At 37.3% G+C, this 20004-nt stretch overlaps 3 protein-coding genes across 3 annotated transcripts; all 3 read left to right on the top strand.

Annotated features, from left to right (window-relative positions):
- Window positions 1-1111: 1111 nt before the first annotated feature.
- Window positions 1112-2411, top strand: LOC116214365 (heavy metal-associated isoprenylated plant protein 34-like). Its single transcript, XM_031549781.1, has 3 exons — window positions 1112-1120; window positions 1237-1309; window positions 1798-2411. Exons 1-3 carry the CDS (start codon window positions 1112-1114, stop codon window positions 2409-2411), a joined length of 696 nt encoding a protein of 231 aa, XP_031405641.1.
- An 8116-nt stretch (window positions 2412-10527) lies between these two features.
- LOC116214364 (heavy metal-associated isoprenylated plant protein 33-like) lies at window positions 10528-12015 on the top strand. The gene is made up of 3 exons (XM_031549780.1): window positions 10528-10536; window positions 10622-10694; window positions 11189-12015. The coding sequence occupies exons 1-3, from the start codon at window positions 10528-10530 to the stop codon at window positions 12013-12015; spliced, it is 909 nt and encodes a 302-aa protein (XP_031405640.1).
- Window positions 12016-17147: 5132 nt separating this feature from the next.
- LOC116213830 (cation/calcium exchanger 5) lies at window positions 17148-19585 on the top strand. Its single transcript, XM_031548912.1, has 2 exons — window positions 17148-18191; window positions 18504-19585. Exons 1-2 carry the CDS (start codon window positions 17352-17354, stop codon window positions 19266-19268), a joined length of 1605 nt encoding a protein of 534 aa, XP_031404772.1. The 5' UTR covers window positions 17148-17351; the 3' UTR covers window positions 19269-19585.
- The last annotated feature ends 419 nt before the right edge of the window (window positions 19586-20004 follow it).

Raw genomic sequence — 20004 nt, 5'->3', positions numbered from 1 at the left:
AAAGCACTACGGAAGAGGTTTTATTTTATGTAAAAAAAAAGAAAAAAGAAAAAAAAAAGAAAAAAGTGATAGATATTACTCTCATAATTACGAATTGAAACATTTTAAGTTAATTTCTTCTTAACAACCGTCTTTCTCAGTATTCAAACTTATATCCTCTTCTTTATGTGGGAGATGTGTTTATTAGTCAACCATCAGTTTATTAATAATGGAAGATGTTGTTAGGATGTTAATTATGCTCGGCAACTTCACCCTCCCCTCACGTTGTTCATCTATATATATCATTGGGGCGGGGATTACCTATATATGAAGGGAAATGCTTTCACTTAAATTTCATTGATGAATACAATTATGTTGGATGTATGTCAACATTTGAGAAAAGCACGTACAGTAATGGCCACCGAGGTCTAGTACTCAAGCACCGTGTGCAGAATGGCTGGCAAATCCTGCGATATCTCTCTCTCTTGGGGTTCATCGACTGACTGGTTGTCCTCGAGGCCTCAATTTTGTTTTGATTGGGGATGTTATAGGGGCCAACATACCCGTCTTTGAATTACTTAATTTACTTTTATTTCCGTGCAATTGGGATTCGGCCCCATTCACCCCAAAAAAGAAAAAAGTTTATTTAATTATCTTGATGTTCTAAAGTGCAAGCAAGCCTTTACATAATCAGAGTTCTCCTAAGTCCTCTTCGTGCGATCGAATAAGACTTCAGATTAGCACACTCAACGTGGAAAAGTTCGTGTAAACTGATTCTCATCAATCTCTAGCGGATATTTTCTTCCATAAATAAAGATTTTATTTTCGATAATCTCTAGTGAATATTTCGTTATCACCGAAATGAACACTATAATATACATTATAAATTCTCTTACCATTTGAACTGAACGTCGATATATTCTCGTAGCAAACCCCAGGAAACTATATATAAGCTTTTCCTCTTTTCCTCTTCCGCGGTATGAGAAGGGAGCAGCTCCGGACGTATTTAATAATATTCGCACTCACCGCCTCCGAGCCCCCTTAAAAATCCCATCTCCATCCCCTCCACAGCTCCACAGTCTCCTTCCTCCGTCCCCTCACCGTCTCCCTCTGCTACCCCCTCTCTCTCGATATGACTCTGGTACTCATTCCTGCTGTGTTCTTCGCTCTTCGCTCTTCGCTCTTCCTCTTCTTCTTCCCCCCCCCCCTGTGTTTTGATTTTGATTTTGATTTTTGGGGTTCTTTGCTTGTAAGCAGAGCTGGGTGTTGAAGGTGAACATCTACGATGATGGGTGCGTGAAGAAGGTGATGAAGCTCCAGAAAATTGAAGGTAGCCCTCCATTGCTTTGGCTCCATTTTCGCCTCTGAAAGTTCGAATCTTTAGCTGAGAGAACCCTACTCTATTTCCCTGAGGAACGTGTTTTCAATTTTCATGGCTGTTTCAACCCTGCTTGAAGTGTAAAATCTTGTTTTTAGACCTTTCAGAAACATCCCATGATGTCTTCTTGTGACAAATCCTCTTGGCATAAGTTTGAGGTTATTAAGTTTAGGCCCCTATAGTTTATCCAGATTTCTCATTGAGACCCCTAGTTCTGAGGGATAGGTGTAGAGTATCTTTGTGTGTCAGTAGTACCATGTCAAGTTTTGAACATGTACGTGGATTCACCTAACCTTTTGATAAATGTCACTATAACAGCCTACAATGGATGTTTGGCTTCCTCCTGACATGATTTTTCATCTAAGATGTTTGCTATCTGATGCGAGTTTAGCTTAATTTAACTGATTCTTCATTCTGGGGTCGTGGATTTTGTGGTTCAGGAGTGAATGAAGTTGCCATAGATTCCAATCAAGGGCTTGTGACAGTGACGGGCAACGTGCACCCGAACAAGCTCATCAAGAAGCTCAAGAAGTATGGGAAGCACGCCCAGCTGTTGGGCGGCCCGAACAACAACACTCAGAACAGCGGGGGGAATGGCAATGGAGGAGGTGGAGGTGGGGACAATAATGGCCATGAGGGTGGAGGAAGCAGCAGTGGTGGTGGAGGTGCCGGTGGCGGTTTCATGAGCCAGATGGGAGGTTACTGGCCAATGGGCCAGATGGGAGGTTACCGGCCAATGGGACGAATGGGCGGTATGCCAATGGACCAAAGGGGGGGCTACCAGCCAATGGGCCAAATGGGAGGCTATCGGCCAATGGGCCAAATGGGCGATATGCCTGCAAGTCAGGATCTGCCGGCGATGCACGGCGGTGGGTACTATGAGAACCCGTATCAGCAGCAACACACAGGCATGATGATGAACCAACACCAGCCACACCATGGCCATGGGAACGAGATGCACGATCGTCCACCTCCCCCGATGCCGCCTCCGGCCTCGGAATCTTCCATGAACATGTTCAATGATGAGAGCACGGAGAGCTGCACTGTCATGTAAAGAAAATACGAGAAGAGAAAGAGTAGTTGGGTGGCAAGGGACTTTTTGTTTTCAATTTTTTGGGTCGGAGTTTTTCTGCTTAAGCTTTGAACTTAGGAAGAATGCAAAGGTGATTGAGAGAAGTTTAGAAAAATAGAGTTATATATAACAACCCTAAATGATCTTTGGGGGATTCTACTGTGCAATTAACAAAATTGGTTGCACCAATTTATCAAACAAATTATTACAAATATTATTAAAAGTTCATTATTTTACTAAAAATTTAAGTAAAGTTCTTTGAAGTTTGTGTATTTTTATTCATGATTTGAATATTTTATTCGGGCATATGTGTAATTTGCTTTGTACTACTTACTTTTACTATCAAAAATTTACTAAAAGTTGAAGTAAATTACTAGAATTTCAGTAATTCACAGAAATTTTAATAATTTACTATGATTGTATGATGCAATCGATTGCACCATAGACTTTCCCTGATTTTTAATGGTTAGTATTATGAATTAGTTTCACTCTTCTTTACTTGTTTTTCTGACTTATTTTTGAGTAAGTTCTTGTTTTTCTTATTTCTTGGCCTCTTTTTTTTTTAGGCTAAAAATGCTTGGCTTCATTTTGGCTAAAGAAGCACTCTACGGTTACATGATTAGTTTTTCAAATAGCTAAAAAACCGCATTAGAATTCCCCAAAAGATAGTTTTCTTTTTTTTTCGCATTTTATCATGAAGCTCTAGTTGTTATCTTTTGTGTTGCGTATCTAGATATTTTAAAATATAACGGATCTTGATTAATCAAGTTCGAGCTGGTCGACTCACTAATAAATAAAGCTCTACTCGTATGAATATTTTCCTTTTACAAGACTCGAATTTGAAACTTGTTTAAGAAAAACAAGTGACAAACAAGCTCTAGTACTTTATTTAAAGAGATTATTACTAGTCTTCTAAGTTCTAACGACCCTTATCGATTAGAGAACTAAACTTAATGTTACTTCCAAATCACCCAAAAATGAATTTAGCATCTTTTAGGGTAAATTACGAGGCTTAAGCCCGAATTTTATTGAAAAATATAAACTAAATAGCACAAGAACATGGTATTGTGACCTTACACCATCCACGAATAACACCAAGTCGAGTCTAATAGGACAATATGACTACATTTATACACCCTCAACGATGGCATGAGAACATAATTAGCAAGCCGATCCGGCTACATTTATACACCCTTACCGATGGCGTGAGAACCTAATTATCAAGGAAAATATTCCATCGTACGAATTTGTAGGGGTGTATGAGTCCAGATACCCTATTTATTTTACAATACTTGGACCCTATCTTGTAAGGGACAAGTTCTAAAATTTTGAAACTAGATCCTACCTTATTGAGTTATGGAATTTGAACTTATATTATACTACAGGTTCCAAGCTGTAAATTTTTTTGTCTCACTAAATAAAATCGGAAATGTCTCATTCATAATTAGTAATCACGTAAACTAGAATGTCAACAAATATTTAGATTTTTTTAAATTAGTGACTATATTTTTTAAATATAGGAATATCTTAACATAACTATATATATATATATATAATGAGGGAAATTATTATCAGAGTCTGAATATCGGTTCCGGCTTCGATTCCGATTTAGAGAACCCATATGCAATAATCGAAACCGGAACCGGTTTTAATTGATTCTCTATTTTAATACCCGGACCCTACCCTATTTTAAATACGAGCTATTCAGATCTTACCATAACGAGTAGATTTCGATCGGTTTTGGATATGCCTAATATCCGTGCACACCCCAACGAATTTGGGCTTCGATTCTTTGCTTTCTTGAAAATTTGGGCTATAAAGTTCTGAGGTTCACTTAAGCAGCTGCTGTCAATTGTCTCTCTTGGCTAAAATATCTAATAAAGTTGACAATTTGAGAGGAAGACAGTTCTCTCTTCATTATCCCTGAACTTTTTGACTAGTTGATTTTGGCTTTGAAGTTTCTAAGGGAAACCATTTTTATATTTGACCATGGTTCGTGCTTCAATGTGGCAGTTAAAAACTTGAAATTCATTTTATAGTGTCTTATAAGAGATCCTTTCTACACTGGAAAAATTCTGCAAAGCATAAGTACATCGTATCCCTAACTTAATAGCCACTCGATTATCAAAAATATGTGTGTGTGAGAGAGAGGAGGGCGGTAAAATAAAGAATTGAGCACGCTGTTACTTCTGATCGGTTAAACATGGCACTAATAATAAATTTAAAATTATAGTAAATATATGATTAAAAAGTCATTGTTTTAAGGATTGATAACCTAAAAAAGCATTATATTTAGAAAATAGCACCAAAATGCACGACTTTTGTATTTTTTCTTAAATATAGCACGATTTTTGGAGAGTATCACAAAAATATACGACATTTGTACTTTTTCCTTAATATAGCACGACTTTTATAAAAGGGCAAATTACAAAAAAAAAATCTAAATTTTGTAAAAAGTCTCAGTTTTGTCTTAAATTTTGTTTTGTAACAAAAAAAACCATAAGTTTTCTAAAATGTCTCGAAAATGACCTCCGTTATAACTTCCGTCAATTTTTGCTGCTGATGGTGGGTCCCTTTAACAGTCCACGTAAGTCACACGTAGGCAAAAATTGACGGAAGTTATAACGGAGGTCATTTTTGAGACATTTTAGAAAACTTATGGTTTTTTCTGTTACAAAACAAAATTTAGGACAAAACTGAGACATTTTATAAAACTTGGGTTTTTTTTTGTAATTTACCCTTTATAAAATAGCACATAAAAGCACGACCTCCAGGTTTAGATGCGATTCTAGCATGTTTAAAAAGAAGATCGTGCTTGAAGGCCGTGTCTTGCCTTGCCTTTTGTGTGCCATATTTTAAAGGTCGTGCTATATTTTGAAAAAAATGCAAAAGTCGTGTCTTTCTGTATTATTCTCAAAAAATCGTGCTATATTTATTAAAAGAATATAATGGTAGTGTATTTCTGTGTTGTTTTCCAAAAGTCGTATTATATTTAGGAAAAAGTGTAAAAGTCGTACTTTTCCAAATGATTAACCCTTGTTTTAATAAGAATGTGATCTTATAACAAGCTACAATTACAATTGACACACCTTCCATATGATGCAGAGTTTGAAATTCACTAAAAATATTTAGTAACAAAGGTCAAATGGATATCTAAACAATGACTTAGTTCATGATAGAATAAATAGATAAATAAATAAACCTTGTGTTGTGCCTCTCTTCCCGAGTGGCCATTTTTCATTCTTCAATCATCCTATTGGTTGTTTTATATGTAATAGGGTATTTTTAAGGCACAATTACGTAAGAGTAGATTAGAGGATTTTTGTAAATTGAAACACTTACAGATCCCCTTACCTAGGATTAGAGCAAAATTGATATGGACGTAAATTATTGGCAGCTATCAAGCATGTTGAGAAAATAACAAAATCTAAGTGTATATATATGTATATATGAAAGCAATGATGAGATGGGCCAGATCAGAAGGCCTTAGAACGCGCTATTTCTGAAGAAAATTTTCTAGGGATTTTTGAGTTTTTTTAATTGCTAAATCATTAATAAATTAGTAAATCTAAAATAACTTTACTCGTGATATCTTCTAAGATATATACGTCTATATATACAGGGGTCCTATATATATTATATAAGTTTCTATATATATCATATGTTTCTATATATCTTCTATATAATATACGTTTCAATAGAGAAATTGCATTGGGCCCGATAAGATGACCTAATAATTATTCAGTTTCTTAATGGAATTTTATCAGATTTTTGAAAGTTTTATTTTTATATTAAATTTTTAATAAAAACAGTTCCTTTTTTGAGTTTTTAAATTTTTATAATGATTTTTATAAAAACTATTATTTTTAAAAATATAACGATACATTTTGAAAAAGTCAGGGTACAATAAAATATTTTTCTAATTTTTATATAAGTTATTATTAATTACAAAATATTTTATTTAAAAAATACAGTTTTATTAATTTAAAAATAAAAAATATTTTTTATAAGATATCAACATAATGGAATATTTTTGAAACTTTCTAGAAGATTTTATCATCTACATAAGATATATGATAATCTTTAATTTTTTGAATTGAACTAATATTAATGTAATATCTAATCATAAAAATAAAACTTTCAAAATAAGTATATATTAATATACTGTTATTTATCAACGGTGAAGATTGGAACAATTAAAACGTCATAATAAAATTTTGCCTAAAACATTCTGACTTTTCGAGTAAATATCCCCTTTTCTAATAACACCTATGTAAGAAAATTCCTATGGTCTCCGAAAGAATAGAATCAGACTAAGATACTCGACCTTTTGCTTGCACTGAAATTGTTACAGGTAAATTCTTCAAAATGGATTGGGAATTCAAAGCCTCAATCTCAACGAATATGAATTAATTGTTTTTTTATAGGTTACAAGGGTGGTTTATAAGCTGCTAATGTTCATAAAAAATAAGATAAGACAAGTAAATCTTGAACATACCAACAACATTTATCCTCTCATCCTCTCGACAACAGTTGCTCTCTTTTGGGGCACTTCAGTAAGGGTTTAGGGACTTACACCAGACTCTGATACCTACGATGCTTACCCCGGCTAACTCTTGAAAATATTTTGTTTGGAAACTGATTTAAATTTAACTTAACTTAATTTAACTTTACTTTACTTTTTCATCAATTCAACATCACAATCATATATATATATATATATATATATATATATATATATATTTTAATTTAATAATAAATTTTCTCGCATACTTTTTTTTATATTATTACAATTAATTTTTAATACTAAATTATCTTAACTATTCATTACTTTTTCTTCAATTCAACAATACAATTATTACTTTTTTTAATCTTCTTCTTCAATTTCAATAATAAATTTTTTTCAATTATTTTTATCTTTATCCCGTGAAATCACACTAAATCAAACCATTCTTCATTACCAAACGCAATGGAGTAAGACATGGGAATGGAACATTGATTAAAGTTGTGGGCGTGGATGATGTACATGATAAGTACAGTAGGCTACAAATTTATTGGGCTCATATTTTCTATAAATTACTTAGTGTAATTTGTATAAGTAGTGGGCAAAATTAAAAAATTGAGTTTAATATATATATATATATATGTATATATGTGTGTATATACTGATAAAATGGTATTTTCTTTTTGGTTATAAGAGATGCCTACGCCTAGTATAGTGGAAGAGAAATCATAAATTAATAGAACGGTGTTTAACTGTGGTGTATATATATGTATATTGAGCGGTCAAAAGCTTTGACCGATACATTAGAACTCTTGCGGTTATTTGAGGGACAAATAACCAAACGGTGTGTCTGATTGTTTAATTATTATTATTTTAAATTCCTTTGTGGAACACGTTCTAAATAAAAGATATGTATTTTCTTTCCAATGGTGCCTATTGAACATAAATAAATAAAGGCTTCAGTGCCAAAAATCATAATCAATTAATTCGACACAATTTCAAAATATTGAGTAAGAGTAGGGTGTTCTACGAGTTTGCTCATCGTAGAATACACAAAACCTTCGTTGTGTCCTCCAAGAGATTTGCTGAAATCTTTTAATAACTTTGTGTGGGAGTGAATAACTCTTTTCGAAAAGTATTGACCCGTGCCTCGAAGCAATCATTCAACAATAAAGATTGTGTATGCCATCTTCTTTGACTCTGAGTTCATGATCAATATCTTCTTCGACCGTCTCCGAAGTTCGTCTTCTCTGAATCCGAGTTTGGGTCCGTTCTTCTTCAGACCATCCGCCCTTAGATACAAGGGAGTTGCAGCATCGATTGGCGCCTGAGTAGGGAGAGCTTGTTCGAGCCACTGTTCAATGATGTACACCACTAGATAGGCGGATTCAATTGGCGAGTCTGAGGTTGCAGTTGAAGTTCTCATTGGTGCGGGGCAACAGGCTCGAGCTTTAGTTTTTAGCGCTCATGGATTCAAAATATCTTAAGAACTTTATTCTAATAAATATAGTCAATATATGAATAAGAGAATAAATTTTGTTGGCATAAAATGAAATATTCAAATACATAAACTGGTCCTAGGCATATCACTAACACATGCTACTTCACTAGAGTCAGAATAACTGCTCCCGTGATAGAATCCGTGCACCAAGGGAGACTTCGAGCATATCTCCTTCATTTAAACGATCATAATTCCATTATTTGACACTCAGCTCATAAAATGCATGTAATTGATTGAACGGAAAGCAATGCACGGGGCGGAATGTTGAACTCAGCTCTGATGCCAGGTGAAAGTAAAAGGTTGAACACATAACTTATAAACATCGAAATAACTCGAATAGTTAAGTAAATTGAATATTCAAGTACTTGATAGATCTGCAACTTCTAATCGACAGCATTCAACAACCAATGACTAAAATTGACATGAAAGCAATGGAACAAACCACACGATGGACTATACTTCGAATTGGGCCTGTTACTTGCATCATTTCCAATAGTCTTGTTTTCCTTTCCGCTAAAACAAATCATTGTAGTCTCTATCCCTCTTGGTCATCAATCCAAATAAAATAACCCTAACGAGCCCAATAGAGTTACCTTCGGTATCCATATCCTATAAACATCATCAAAATAATACACACTCGATTTGACAGTTAGGCCTCTTTATATTTACTAGGAAGGAGTCCCGCACGACCCCGCGGGTTCCAAACATAATTTTCAGTCAATAATATTTTTATAAGATCGAATGATGATTTAACCCCGTTTGATTTTGCAATATGATTTTAAAATTTTAACTCTAATTTTAACTATATTCATTACACAATAAAAATCAACTCATTCAATTCAAAAAAGTGGGTCCCATAAATAAACTTACATACAACTCCATTATACTCAATTCAATTTTTAATACTAAATTTTATTAATTATTCATTAATTTTTCAACAATTCAACAACACAGTAATTCAATAATTATCACTTTCTCTTAATTATTAATTACATTTTCATATTTTTTTATCATAATTCAACGATACAATCATTACAACCCAATTAAAATCAAAACAAAACTCTAGCTAACTCTAAAACCAAACACAGTATTAGTGTTCAAACTTATATTCTCTTCTTTTATGCGGGTGATACGTTTATTATTCAACTATCAGTTTGTTAATTATGGAAGATGTTGTTATGATGGTAATTATGCTCGGCAACTTCACCTTCCCCTCTGGTTTGTTGGGGGGGGGGGGGGGGGGGGGGGGGGGGGGGGGGGGGGGGGGTTGGGGGTTGGGGGGTGGGGTGGCGGCGCTAAATATATGAAGGGAAATGCTTTTAGTTAAATTTCATTGATGAATACAATTTTCTTGGATATATGCCAACATTTGCTAAAAGCACATCCTGTAATGGCCATCGAGGTCTAGCACTCAAGCATTATGTACAGAATGGTTGGCGAATCATGCGATATCTCTCCCCCTTGGGGTTCATCAACTGACTAGTTATCCTTGAGGCCTCGATCGTGTTTTGTTTGGAGATATTATAGGGGTTAACATGCGCATATTTGAATTACTTAATTTACTTTTATTTTAATGCAATTGGGCTCCGGCCCCCTCATTAACCCAAAAAAAAAGTTCGGTTAATTATCTTGATGTTCTAAAGTACGAGCAACCCTTTGCATAATCAGAGGTCTCCTAAGTCCTTTTTTGTGATCGAATAGAACTTCAGAATAGTACACTCAACGTGGAAAAGTTCGTGTAAACTGATTCTCGTCAATCTCTAGCGAATATTTTCTTCAATAAATAGATAATTTATTTTTGATAATCTCTAGTGAATATATCATTATCACTGAAATAAACACTGTAATATACATTATAGGTTCTCTTACCATTTAAACCAAACGGTCGATATATTCTCGTAGCAAACCCCAGGAAACTATATATAAGCTTTTCCTCTTTTCCTCTTCCGCAGAATAAGAAGGGAGCAGCTCCGGACGTATTTAATAATGTTCGCACACACCGCCTCCGGGCCCCCATAAAAATCCCATCTCCACAGTCCCCTTCCTCTGTCCCCTCACCGTCTTCGTCCCCCACTCCCTATCTCTCTCACAATATGAGTCAGGTACTCATTCCTGCTGTGTTCTTCGCTCTTCCTATTTTTCTCTGTGTTTTGATTTTGACTTTTGGGTTTCTTTGCCTGTAAGCAGAGCTGGGTGCTGAAGGTGAACATCTACGATGATGGGTGCGTGAAGAAGGTGATGAAGCTCCAGAAAATCGAAGGTTGCCCTCCATTACTTTGGCACCATTTTTGCCCCCGAAAGTTCGAATATTTAGCTGAGATAACCCTACTCTGTTTCCCTGAGGAGCGTGTTTTCAATTTTCATGGCTGTTTCAACTCTGCTTGAAGGGTAAAATCTTGTTTTCAGACTTCTCAGAAACATCCCATGATATCTTCTCGTGACAAGTCCTCTAGGCATAAGTTTGAGGTTATTAAGTTTAGGCCCCTATAGTTTATCCAGATTTCTCAGGGAGACCCCTGGTTCAGTGGGGGCAGGTGTACAGTATCGTTGTGTGACAGTAGTACCATGTCAGTAAAGTTTTGAACATGTACGTGGATTTTAACTAACCTTGTGATAAATGTCACTGGAACTGTCTAAAATGGATGTTTGGCTTCCTCCTGACATGATTTTTCATCTAAGATGTTTGCTATCTGATGCGAGTTTAGCTCAGTTTAACTGATTTTTCACTGTAGGATTGTGAATTTTGTGGTTCAGGAGTGAATGTAATTGTCATAGATTCCAGTCAAGGGCTGGTGACGGTGACGGGTAACGTGGACCCGAACATGCTCATCAAGAAGCTCAAGAAGTATGGGAAGCACGCCGAGCTGTTAGGCCCTCCGAGGGGTTCGTCTAGCCAGAACAACAACGCTCAGAACAGCGGCAGGAATGGCAATGGAGGAGGTGGAGGTGGGGACAACAATGGCCATGAGGGTGGAGGAAACCACCATGATGGGGGCCAAGCAAATAACGGAGCCCTGCTCATCTACAATGGAATGGATAATCATCATGCCAATGGCCGCCCTAACAGCGGCAGTGGTGGTGCAGGTGCTGGCGGCGGTTTCATGATCCAGATAGGAGGTTACCGGCCAATGGGCCAAATGGGATGTTACCCGCCAATGGGCCGAATGGGCGGTATGCCAATGGGCCCAATGGGGGTTTACTGGCCTATGGGCCGAATGGGAGGTCACCGGCCAATGGGCCGAATGGGAGGTTGCCGGCCAATGGGCCACATGGGAGTTTGCCCGCCAATGGGCCACATGGGAGGGTACCGGCCAATGGGTCAAATGGGAGGTTACCTGCCAATGGGCCAAATGGGCGATATGCCTGCAAGTCAGGATCTGCCGGCGATGCACGGCGGCGGCTATGACCAGAACCCGTATCAGCAGCAACCCATGGGCGTGATGATGAACCAGTACCATCAGCAGCCGCACCACCATGGCCATGGGAACGAGATGCACCAGCCTATGATGCGGCCTCCGGCCTCGGAATGTTGCTTGAAGAGGTTCAACGATGAGAGCATGGAGCGCTGCACTGTCATGTAAAGAAAATAGGAGAAGAGAGAGTAGTTGGGTGGCGAGGGGTCTTTTTGTTTTCAATTTTGTGGGCTGGAGTTTTTCTGTTTAAGCTTTGAACTTAGGAAGAACGCAAAGGTGATTTAGAGAAGTTTAGAAAAATAGAGTTATATATAGTAAGCCCAAACGAAGTTAGGGGATTCTACGGTGCAATTAACAAAATTGGTTTTGCCAAATTATCAATTAAAAATATTATTAAAAGTTAAGTATTTTACTGAAAAATTTAAGTGAAGTTCTTTGAACTTTGTGTATTTTTATTCATGATTTGAATATCTTATTTGAAAGTTGGTGTAATTTGCTTTGGAATTGGTACTGTTTACTTTTTCTATTGCTAATTTACTATATATTCAAGTAACTTACTAGAATTTTAGTAATTCACAATAAATCTTAATAATTTTTTTATTTATATGATGTAATCGATTGCAACATAGACTTTCTCTTATTTTTAATGGTTACTATTAGGAATTAGATTTCCTTTAATCTTCCTCTTCCTTACTCGTTTTTCTTTCTTTTTATTTTTTGGGGGTAAGTTCTTGTTTTTCTTATTTCTTGGCTTCCTTTTTTTTTTGGCTCAAATGCTTAGCTTCATTTTGGCTAATGAAGCACTCTACAATTACATTATTAGTTTTTCAAATGGTGTAAAAAAATCGCCTTAGAATTCCCCAAAAGATAGTTTCTTTTTTTTCGCATTTTTTCATGAAGCTCTAGTGGTTATTTTTTGTAGTGCGTATCTAGATATTTTAAAATTGAACAGTCCTTGATTAGTTGAGTTCGAGCAGATCGACTCACTAAAAAAAGATAAAACTCTCCTTATAAAAAAGATAAAACTCTCCTTATCAAAGCAAATATGCAATCGTCTGAATTTGGGCTTTCGATGCTTTGCTTCCTAGAAAATTTGGGCTATCGAGTTCTGAGGTTCACTCAAGCAGCTGCTGTCAATTGTCTCTCTCGCCTAAAATATCTAATAAAGTTGACAGGAGGAAGACAGCTCTGTCTCCATTATGTCTGAACTTTTTGACTCGTTGATTTTGGCTTTGAAGTTTCTAAGGGAAACAATTTTTATATTTTATTAAGGTTCGTGCTTCAGGGTGGCAGTTAAAAACTTGAAATCCATTTTATAGTGTCATATAAGAAATCCTTTCTACATTGGGAGAAAATTCTGCAAATCATCAATACATCGAGTCCCTAACTTAATAGCCACTCGATTATCTAAAATATGCGTGCGAGAGAGAAGAGGGCGATAAAATAAGGAATTAAGCACGTTGTGACTTCTGATCGGTTAAACATGGCATTAATACTAAGATTTAAAATTATAGTAAATATATGGCTGAAAAGTCATTTATTTTAAGGATTAATAACCTAAAAAAATACGACTTTTACGTTTTTTTTAAAATATAGTACAACCTTTATAAAATATCATAGAAAATATATAACTTTTATATTTTTCTTAAATATATCGCGACTTTTGTGGAGTAGCACAAAAATATACTACCTTTGCACTTTTTCCTAAATGTAGTACAACTTTTAAAAAATAGTACAGAAAAATACGACATCCGGGTTTAGTCACGATTCTAGTACATTAAAAAAGAAGATCGTGCCTGCAAGTTATGCCTTTTTGTGCTATTTTTTAAAAGATCGTGATATATTTAGGAAAAAATGTAAAAGTTATGTTTTTCTGTACTACTCTCCAAAAAACGTGCTATATTTAGAAAAAAAAATAAATGTTGTGCTTTTATTTGCTATTTTTCTACTATATATAGGAAAAAGTGCAAATATCGTATTTTTCTAGGTGATTAACCCTTGTTTTAATAAGAATGTGACAATTACAATTGACGCACCTTATATATAATCCAGAGTTTGAAATTCGCTAAAAATATTTCCTAACAAAGGTCAATAGGTATCCAAACAACGACGTAGTTCGTGATAGAATAAATAAATAAACCTTGTGTTGTGCCTGTCTTCCCCAATGGCCATTTTTCAGTCTTCAATCCTCCTATGATTGTTTTATATGTAATAGGGTATTTTTAAAGGTACAGTTACATAAGAGTAAATTAGAGGTTTGTTGTAAATTACAACAATAACAGGTCCTCTTACCTAGGATTAGTGTCAAATCAATCTGGACGTAAATTATTGACAGCTGTTAAGCATGTTGTTAAAATAACACAATCTATATATATATATATATATATATGAAAGTAAGGACGAGATGAGCCAGTCAGATGGTCTCAAAATACTTCATTTCTGAATGAAATTTCCTCGATATTTTTGAGTTTTTTTAAAATGCTAAATTAGAACAACCGGGCATTATGCAAAATTATGCAGGGATGAGGACCGGATGCAATAATTTGGATGATAATATGTCTCAAAAAGCTGCAAAATTGAATAGTTCAGACAATCAAAATATTCATTCTTGGCGCAAAAAAAAAAAAAAACAGAAGGTACTGAAAAATCAGATCAAGCCTAGGCCATGAAAAAGATTACAGAACTTGCAATTTATAAGTACTCGAATTAATGAAAGGTCACTCAGCGTCATAGAACATATAAGAGAGTCCGATCCGCTACACAAGCCACTATGTTTGCTTTTTCTAGTAGAAGAAGAAGGAGAAGAGATGTTCCAAATCGGATAGTCCGGATCGATTTAATACTCTATACGAGGATGGCATATTTAATCCCAATCATGGGCGGGCAGATTAAACAGAAAACTGAAACAGTGGCATTTCAGCGAATTTGAATAGTATTAATTCAACACCACAAAACCTTTTAAATTCGGCGGATGCATACAACTTGAGATTGGGTGAAGTGCATCGGTAGCGGCTGTTGGTTCTCGAATAATAGAGCGACTCCTGTAGAAAGTAGAGTCAAGCATCGACGCCCTGCGGCAGGCGGCGATACTCGATGCGGGGGGTGGCTCGATTATTGCAGGAACGGAAGATCGAGGGGACTTGTGCCCGGAGAAGAGAAGTTAAGGGGTTTGAGAAACTAAATGGCGGGAGCGGGAGGGGGCCAAAGGGGAAGACAAGGCAACGACTGAGGAGAAGAGCCATAGCGAGCAGGAGGCAACTAGAAAAACAGGCCGGGGCAAGCGTGGGCGGCATTGGCGGGATTGGCGAGACCTCTGTTATTCTCCTTGGACAGACGTGTCTGATGTCTCTCTTGAAATACCCATGAAGGAGGGACATTGGAGGGGTTGTGTCTCATTGAAATATTGAACTGCACTGGAAATATAGAGGGGCCCATCAAAATGCACTAATTATGTCTGCATGCAATAAATGATACGTTTGAAAAGGAAAAAACTTTACATGTCAAGGGTAGTTTCGGAATTATAAAATGTGGAGAAACAATTTTTTAGCTTTGCACTTTTATATTAGTAATAGATTTCTTCTATTTGATTTAGAATTCCAGAATCCAGGGAGAGTAGGGGCGGCCCATCCTCCTCGCTCTCTGTTTTTTTTTTTTTTTTTTTTTTTTTTTTTAAGGTCCTCCTCTTCCTCTTTAATTTTAAGTAATTGAAAGAAATTTAAAATTTTCAAAATAAATCCATTACGATGTCGTTTCGATCAGGTTATTTATTTGTTAATTTTTCCGATACCATTAATCCGCATGGACAACCACATTGGGTTTCCATTACTCCGAATTTAACATAGACTATTTTGACAGATAAAATAGAAGTTTAGGGGCAATTGATGACAAAAATTTTTGGGTATAAAGCAGTCGCCTCCTATAACATTTAGAGAAATACATTCAATCTTATTTTTTAAGAAAATATGCCTTAGCCCCATTAGATTTATTTGACCATTTTTTTTGGAGAAAAGCACCAATTGATATCATAACTTTTGATTTTCTTTTTTTTTGAGGCCTTTCATTTAGTTTTTTATTGAATAAGTCCCGTATAACATAAAATTCTTTTTTTAAAATTTATTTTCTTTATTTTGAAAATAAAAAATAAAAAACAAAAAACGGAGCTAAAAACTGCGATAGAGTGCAAAAGTAAAGAGAAGAAAGGGCAATTGGTATGTCATCGGTCCCCATCGCCATTGGCAATGCCACTGGAGGACATCGTAGACCTCGTCTTGCGTGGCGGTGGCCAGAGACGAGTTGAGAATGCATTGTTACTATAAATAAATAAATAAATAAATAAATAAAAAGAATCATATTCCTAGACAAATGCACCATGTTTTAAATTGCATAATCGCTTAAAATGATTATGGGATGGAGTGGCTACTGTAAGTGATCACCACTCAAAGCAGCATTGCCGGAGGCCTTTCCCCTCTCTCTTCGTCCGCTTTTCTTTGTCTTGATTTTTTTTTACTTTGTTTGAGTTTTCAAAATTTTCTTAAATTAAAGAAAATTTTTTAATTGTAAAAATTTACTTACACAAACATTTTATGTAACGTGGTGGCTTTATTGGGGAAGATAAATGTATGGTCTTAAGAAAAATATTTAAAAGTTATGGCCCAAATATATATTTTCTTCTAAAAATAACGTTTGATAAGAAAAAAGTCATATGCAGTTAAGTGCCTATTTTTTAAACAAATGGAATTATGTGCCTTCTTGAACCTTAAGAGAGCTAGTTACTCTATGTTCGAATATTCTTCGTTAAGAAGGTTAGGAGGGGGAGAGGTTCAAAGGGTTTTGAAAGGCTAAGGAGAAAAGGTTTTGATGGGTTATGAAGAGGATCCGAAACTTTTGTTTAGTTGAAGCTGATTAAAGGGTCTCGAGGGATCTGATTGGACTCTTATTGTTATATTTAGATTTGTTTTTGAGGTCGAATTGGCGAATTATTATTTTTATAATCAAGAGATGCACGAAACCTCATAAGCCTCCCAATTTGGAGGGTTTAGAATTATGCTATTTAGAGGGTTTGGAGACGTTTCAAACTCCTCCAAAATCTTTATAAAATTATTCATCCACAAAAAAACCTTTATAAAATTTTCCCAAATAATGTTAATGGAGGGTTTCTAACACCTCCAAACCCCTCAATCCAAACATAAATGCATTTTACCCAAAAAATTTTGTGGATCAAAGTGACGACCTACTCAAATTTCACGGACCATTTTGATAGATTTCCAAAAAAAACGAGAGAAAAGAAAAAGAGGTATTGCGACTAAAGATTATGAATTCATGTGATGTGAGGAAACGCCGGGCGGAGGAGACAGCAGGGGCCAGCGATCCAATCGACTGCCGAGTCAAAGGAAAACGCGTCGTGTTGGTTTAGATCCGATTTGCCTCCGACTCACTCACTCACTCGCTCGACGCGGACTACTCCGATTGCATTTCTAGGGAGAGGCGAAGGCAGTAATGGCCACATGGCCTTCTTCTCCTCTCCTTCCCTCACGGCCTCTGCAATCTCCCTCACTGTTCTCTCCACCCTCTTCTTCTTCCTCTTCATCTCCCCACCGGTCCCTTCTTCTCCATCTTTTCCTTCCATAGCTCCTCCTCGCCGGGGACTCCTCAACAGCACCAAATCTTGTTCTTCGGTCAGGCGCAGCGATGGCATCATCAACTACTTCGGCCTCCATTACTGCATTTTCCGCCAGAACTCCCTCCTCTCCATCCCATCCCTCTCCCTCTTCCTCCTCTTCTACTTCTACGTCCTCATCAAGACCGCCCAGGACCACTTCTCCATCGTCACCACCAAGCTCTCCTCCCACCTCCGCCTCTCCCCCAGCATGGGCGCCATCACCCTCCTCGCCCTTGGCAACGGCGCCCCCGACGTCTTCTCCTCCGTCGCTGCCGTCCGCTCCGGCCAATACCGCACCGGGTTCGGCGCCATCCTCTCTGCCGGCACCTTCGTCTCTGCCTTCGTGGTCGGCTTCGTCGCGATCCACGCCGCGCCCTTCTCCCTGGACCCCGCCCCCTTCGTCAGAGATGTGCTGTTCTATATGATTGCCGCGCTGTTCCTTTTCTGGGTGTACCTCAGCGGGGAGATTTTCTTGTGGCAGGCGATCGGGTTTGTGGGGTTCTATGTGTTCTTTGTTGGGTTTGTGTTTTGGATGGATTTCGGGTTGGGAGAGGAGAGGAAGAAGGACGGGGAGAGCGAAGTCCGGCTTCACGAGCTGGAAGCACCGGACTGTGAGATTGGAGAAGTTGGGGGTAGTCTGGCCAGAGGAAAATCTAGCTCGGGATTCAGTGGAGCTCTTAGTAAGGTAATTTCGGCAATTTGCATTCTCTTTTGTAAATTGGACTAATTCCAGGTATTGTGATTTGTGGGCTTTCTGTTCTTGATGCTGAAAAGAGGATTTAATGTTGTTTGGAAATGTCATTGTCGTCCATTTGCATCACCTCGAGCAGTTTCACTAGATTCGCGTTTTGTCCATGCTCATTAAGCCCCAAAAGAATTGGTGCTTTTCTATGGCTTCTCATGGTTGAGGTTTGCCACTGCATTTGTGAGGGAATTTGATATACAAAATAAGTGGTGTGGCTTGCTTGCTCTTACTTGTAACTTCATTTATCTACAGATTCTTCAAGTATGGAGAGTTCCCGTCTCGATTCTTCTGAATGCCACAATCCCACGAACTTCACCTTCGCAGTGGAACAGGTTCTATGTATCTGTAAATATCATTCTTTGCCCGTTAGCCCTCCTTTACGCTTGCAACTCATTTATGGCAATAGACCACCCAATTGCATTCCTCCTGCCGAACACCCACTTCCCTCTCTGGCTTGTTGTCCTTTTAATGAGCTCCTCCCTGGGAATCCTTCACTTTGTGATAGAAACAGAGCCTCCAAAATCAGAGCAGCTTCCTCTAATTCTCCTGGCATTTATAATGAGCGTGTTTTGGATCTCAACTGCTGCTGGAGAGTTACTAAACTGCCTTGCAGCTCTCGGGGATATCCTTGAACTTCCCCCTTCTCTTCTCGGTCTAACAATCCTTGCTTGGGGGAACTCTGTGGGAGATCTCGTTGCTGATGTGGCAGTAGCCAAGGCAGGCCACCCTGCGATGGCCATGGCTGGGTGCTTTGCGGGGCCTATGTTTAACATGCTTGTCGGTCTCGGGACTGCCCTGGTGATTCAGACAACAAATTTATATCCGGGAGCTTATGTGCTTCATTTCCACGTGGGAATTGTGATCGCTTTTGTCTTCTTGCTCTTGAGCCTGATGGGGTCTCTGTTGGTGATAACTTGGAGCAGGTTTCGGGTGCCTCGGTTTTGGGGATTCTGTCTTGTTGGTCTCTATGTTGTGTTCACGCTGGTCAGCTTAGTCATTGCGAAGTTCTCCTCATGATAGTGGTAGATGAATGGAACAGCTCCTGTTCTGATAAAAGATGTATAATTCAAGTGTTTGGAACTCAGGTTGAATCTTGATGCAATGATGACCCCGTCAAGGAGCCAGACACCCTGCCATTTTTGGGGTAGTTCATAGTTTTGCAAGTTTTACAGTCTTTATGCCAAATTGTTTACACTACCCAATGGGCAGAATATACTTACAATTTGTTGGCGATTGGCGATGTCGGATTCATGAAAGAATTGTATGGCTTCAATGGTTGAGTTCATAGAATATGAGTTCAATTATATGGCTATTATTGTTACTGGTTTATGGAATTTCCCAAACCTCATCGATCCAAGATATTCAAACGTCTGCTGGCTCTAAGCTTGTTTATACTTCAAAAACAATGAATTATCTCCTTAACTTGCATCCAGTCAGACATTCTTCCTGCTTAGCATGATTTTCTGAATTAGAAACATATGATGATGGGAAGTAACTCTCATGACCTTTCTCATTGGTTGACATAGGTCCTCTACAATTAATTTTGGACTTCCAATTGTCAAGTTTGGGATTGACGGCTGTAAAGGGTAGTTCTTATTACCCTTCTAGGCAACAAGTTTCTCTCTTACTATCTCATAAAAGAGACTAGCTGATTAAGTTGAATTGGATGACATTTTCTTCAATCAGATTCAATTTCAACAAGCCTGATAGAGGTCTTGCTCTGTATGAGTTTTATTTCTCGATTGATGGACGA

This window comes from Punica granatum, chromosome 7 (assembly GCF_007655135.1).
Source record: "Punica granatum isolate Tunisia-2019 chromosome 7, ASM765513v2, whole genome shotgun sequence".
Lineage (NCBI taxonomy): Eukaryota > Viridiplantae > Streptophyta > Magnoliopsida > Myrtales > Lythraceae > Punica > Punica granatum.
Note: the sequence above shows the minus strand (reverse complement) of the source record. Positions and strands in the feature narration are given on the sequence as shown.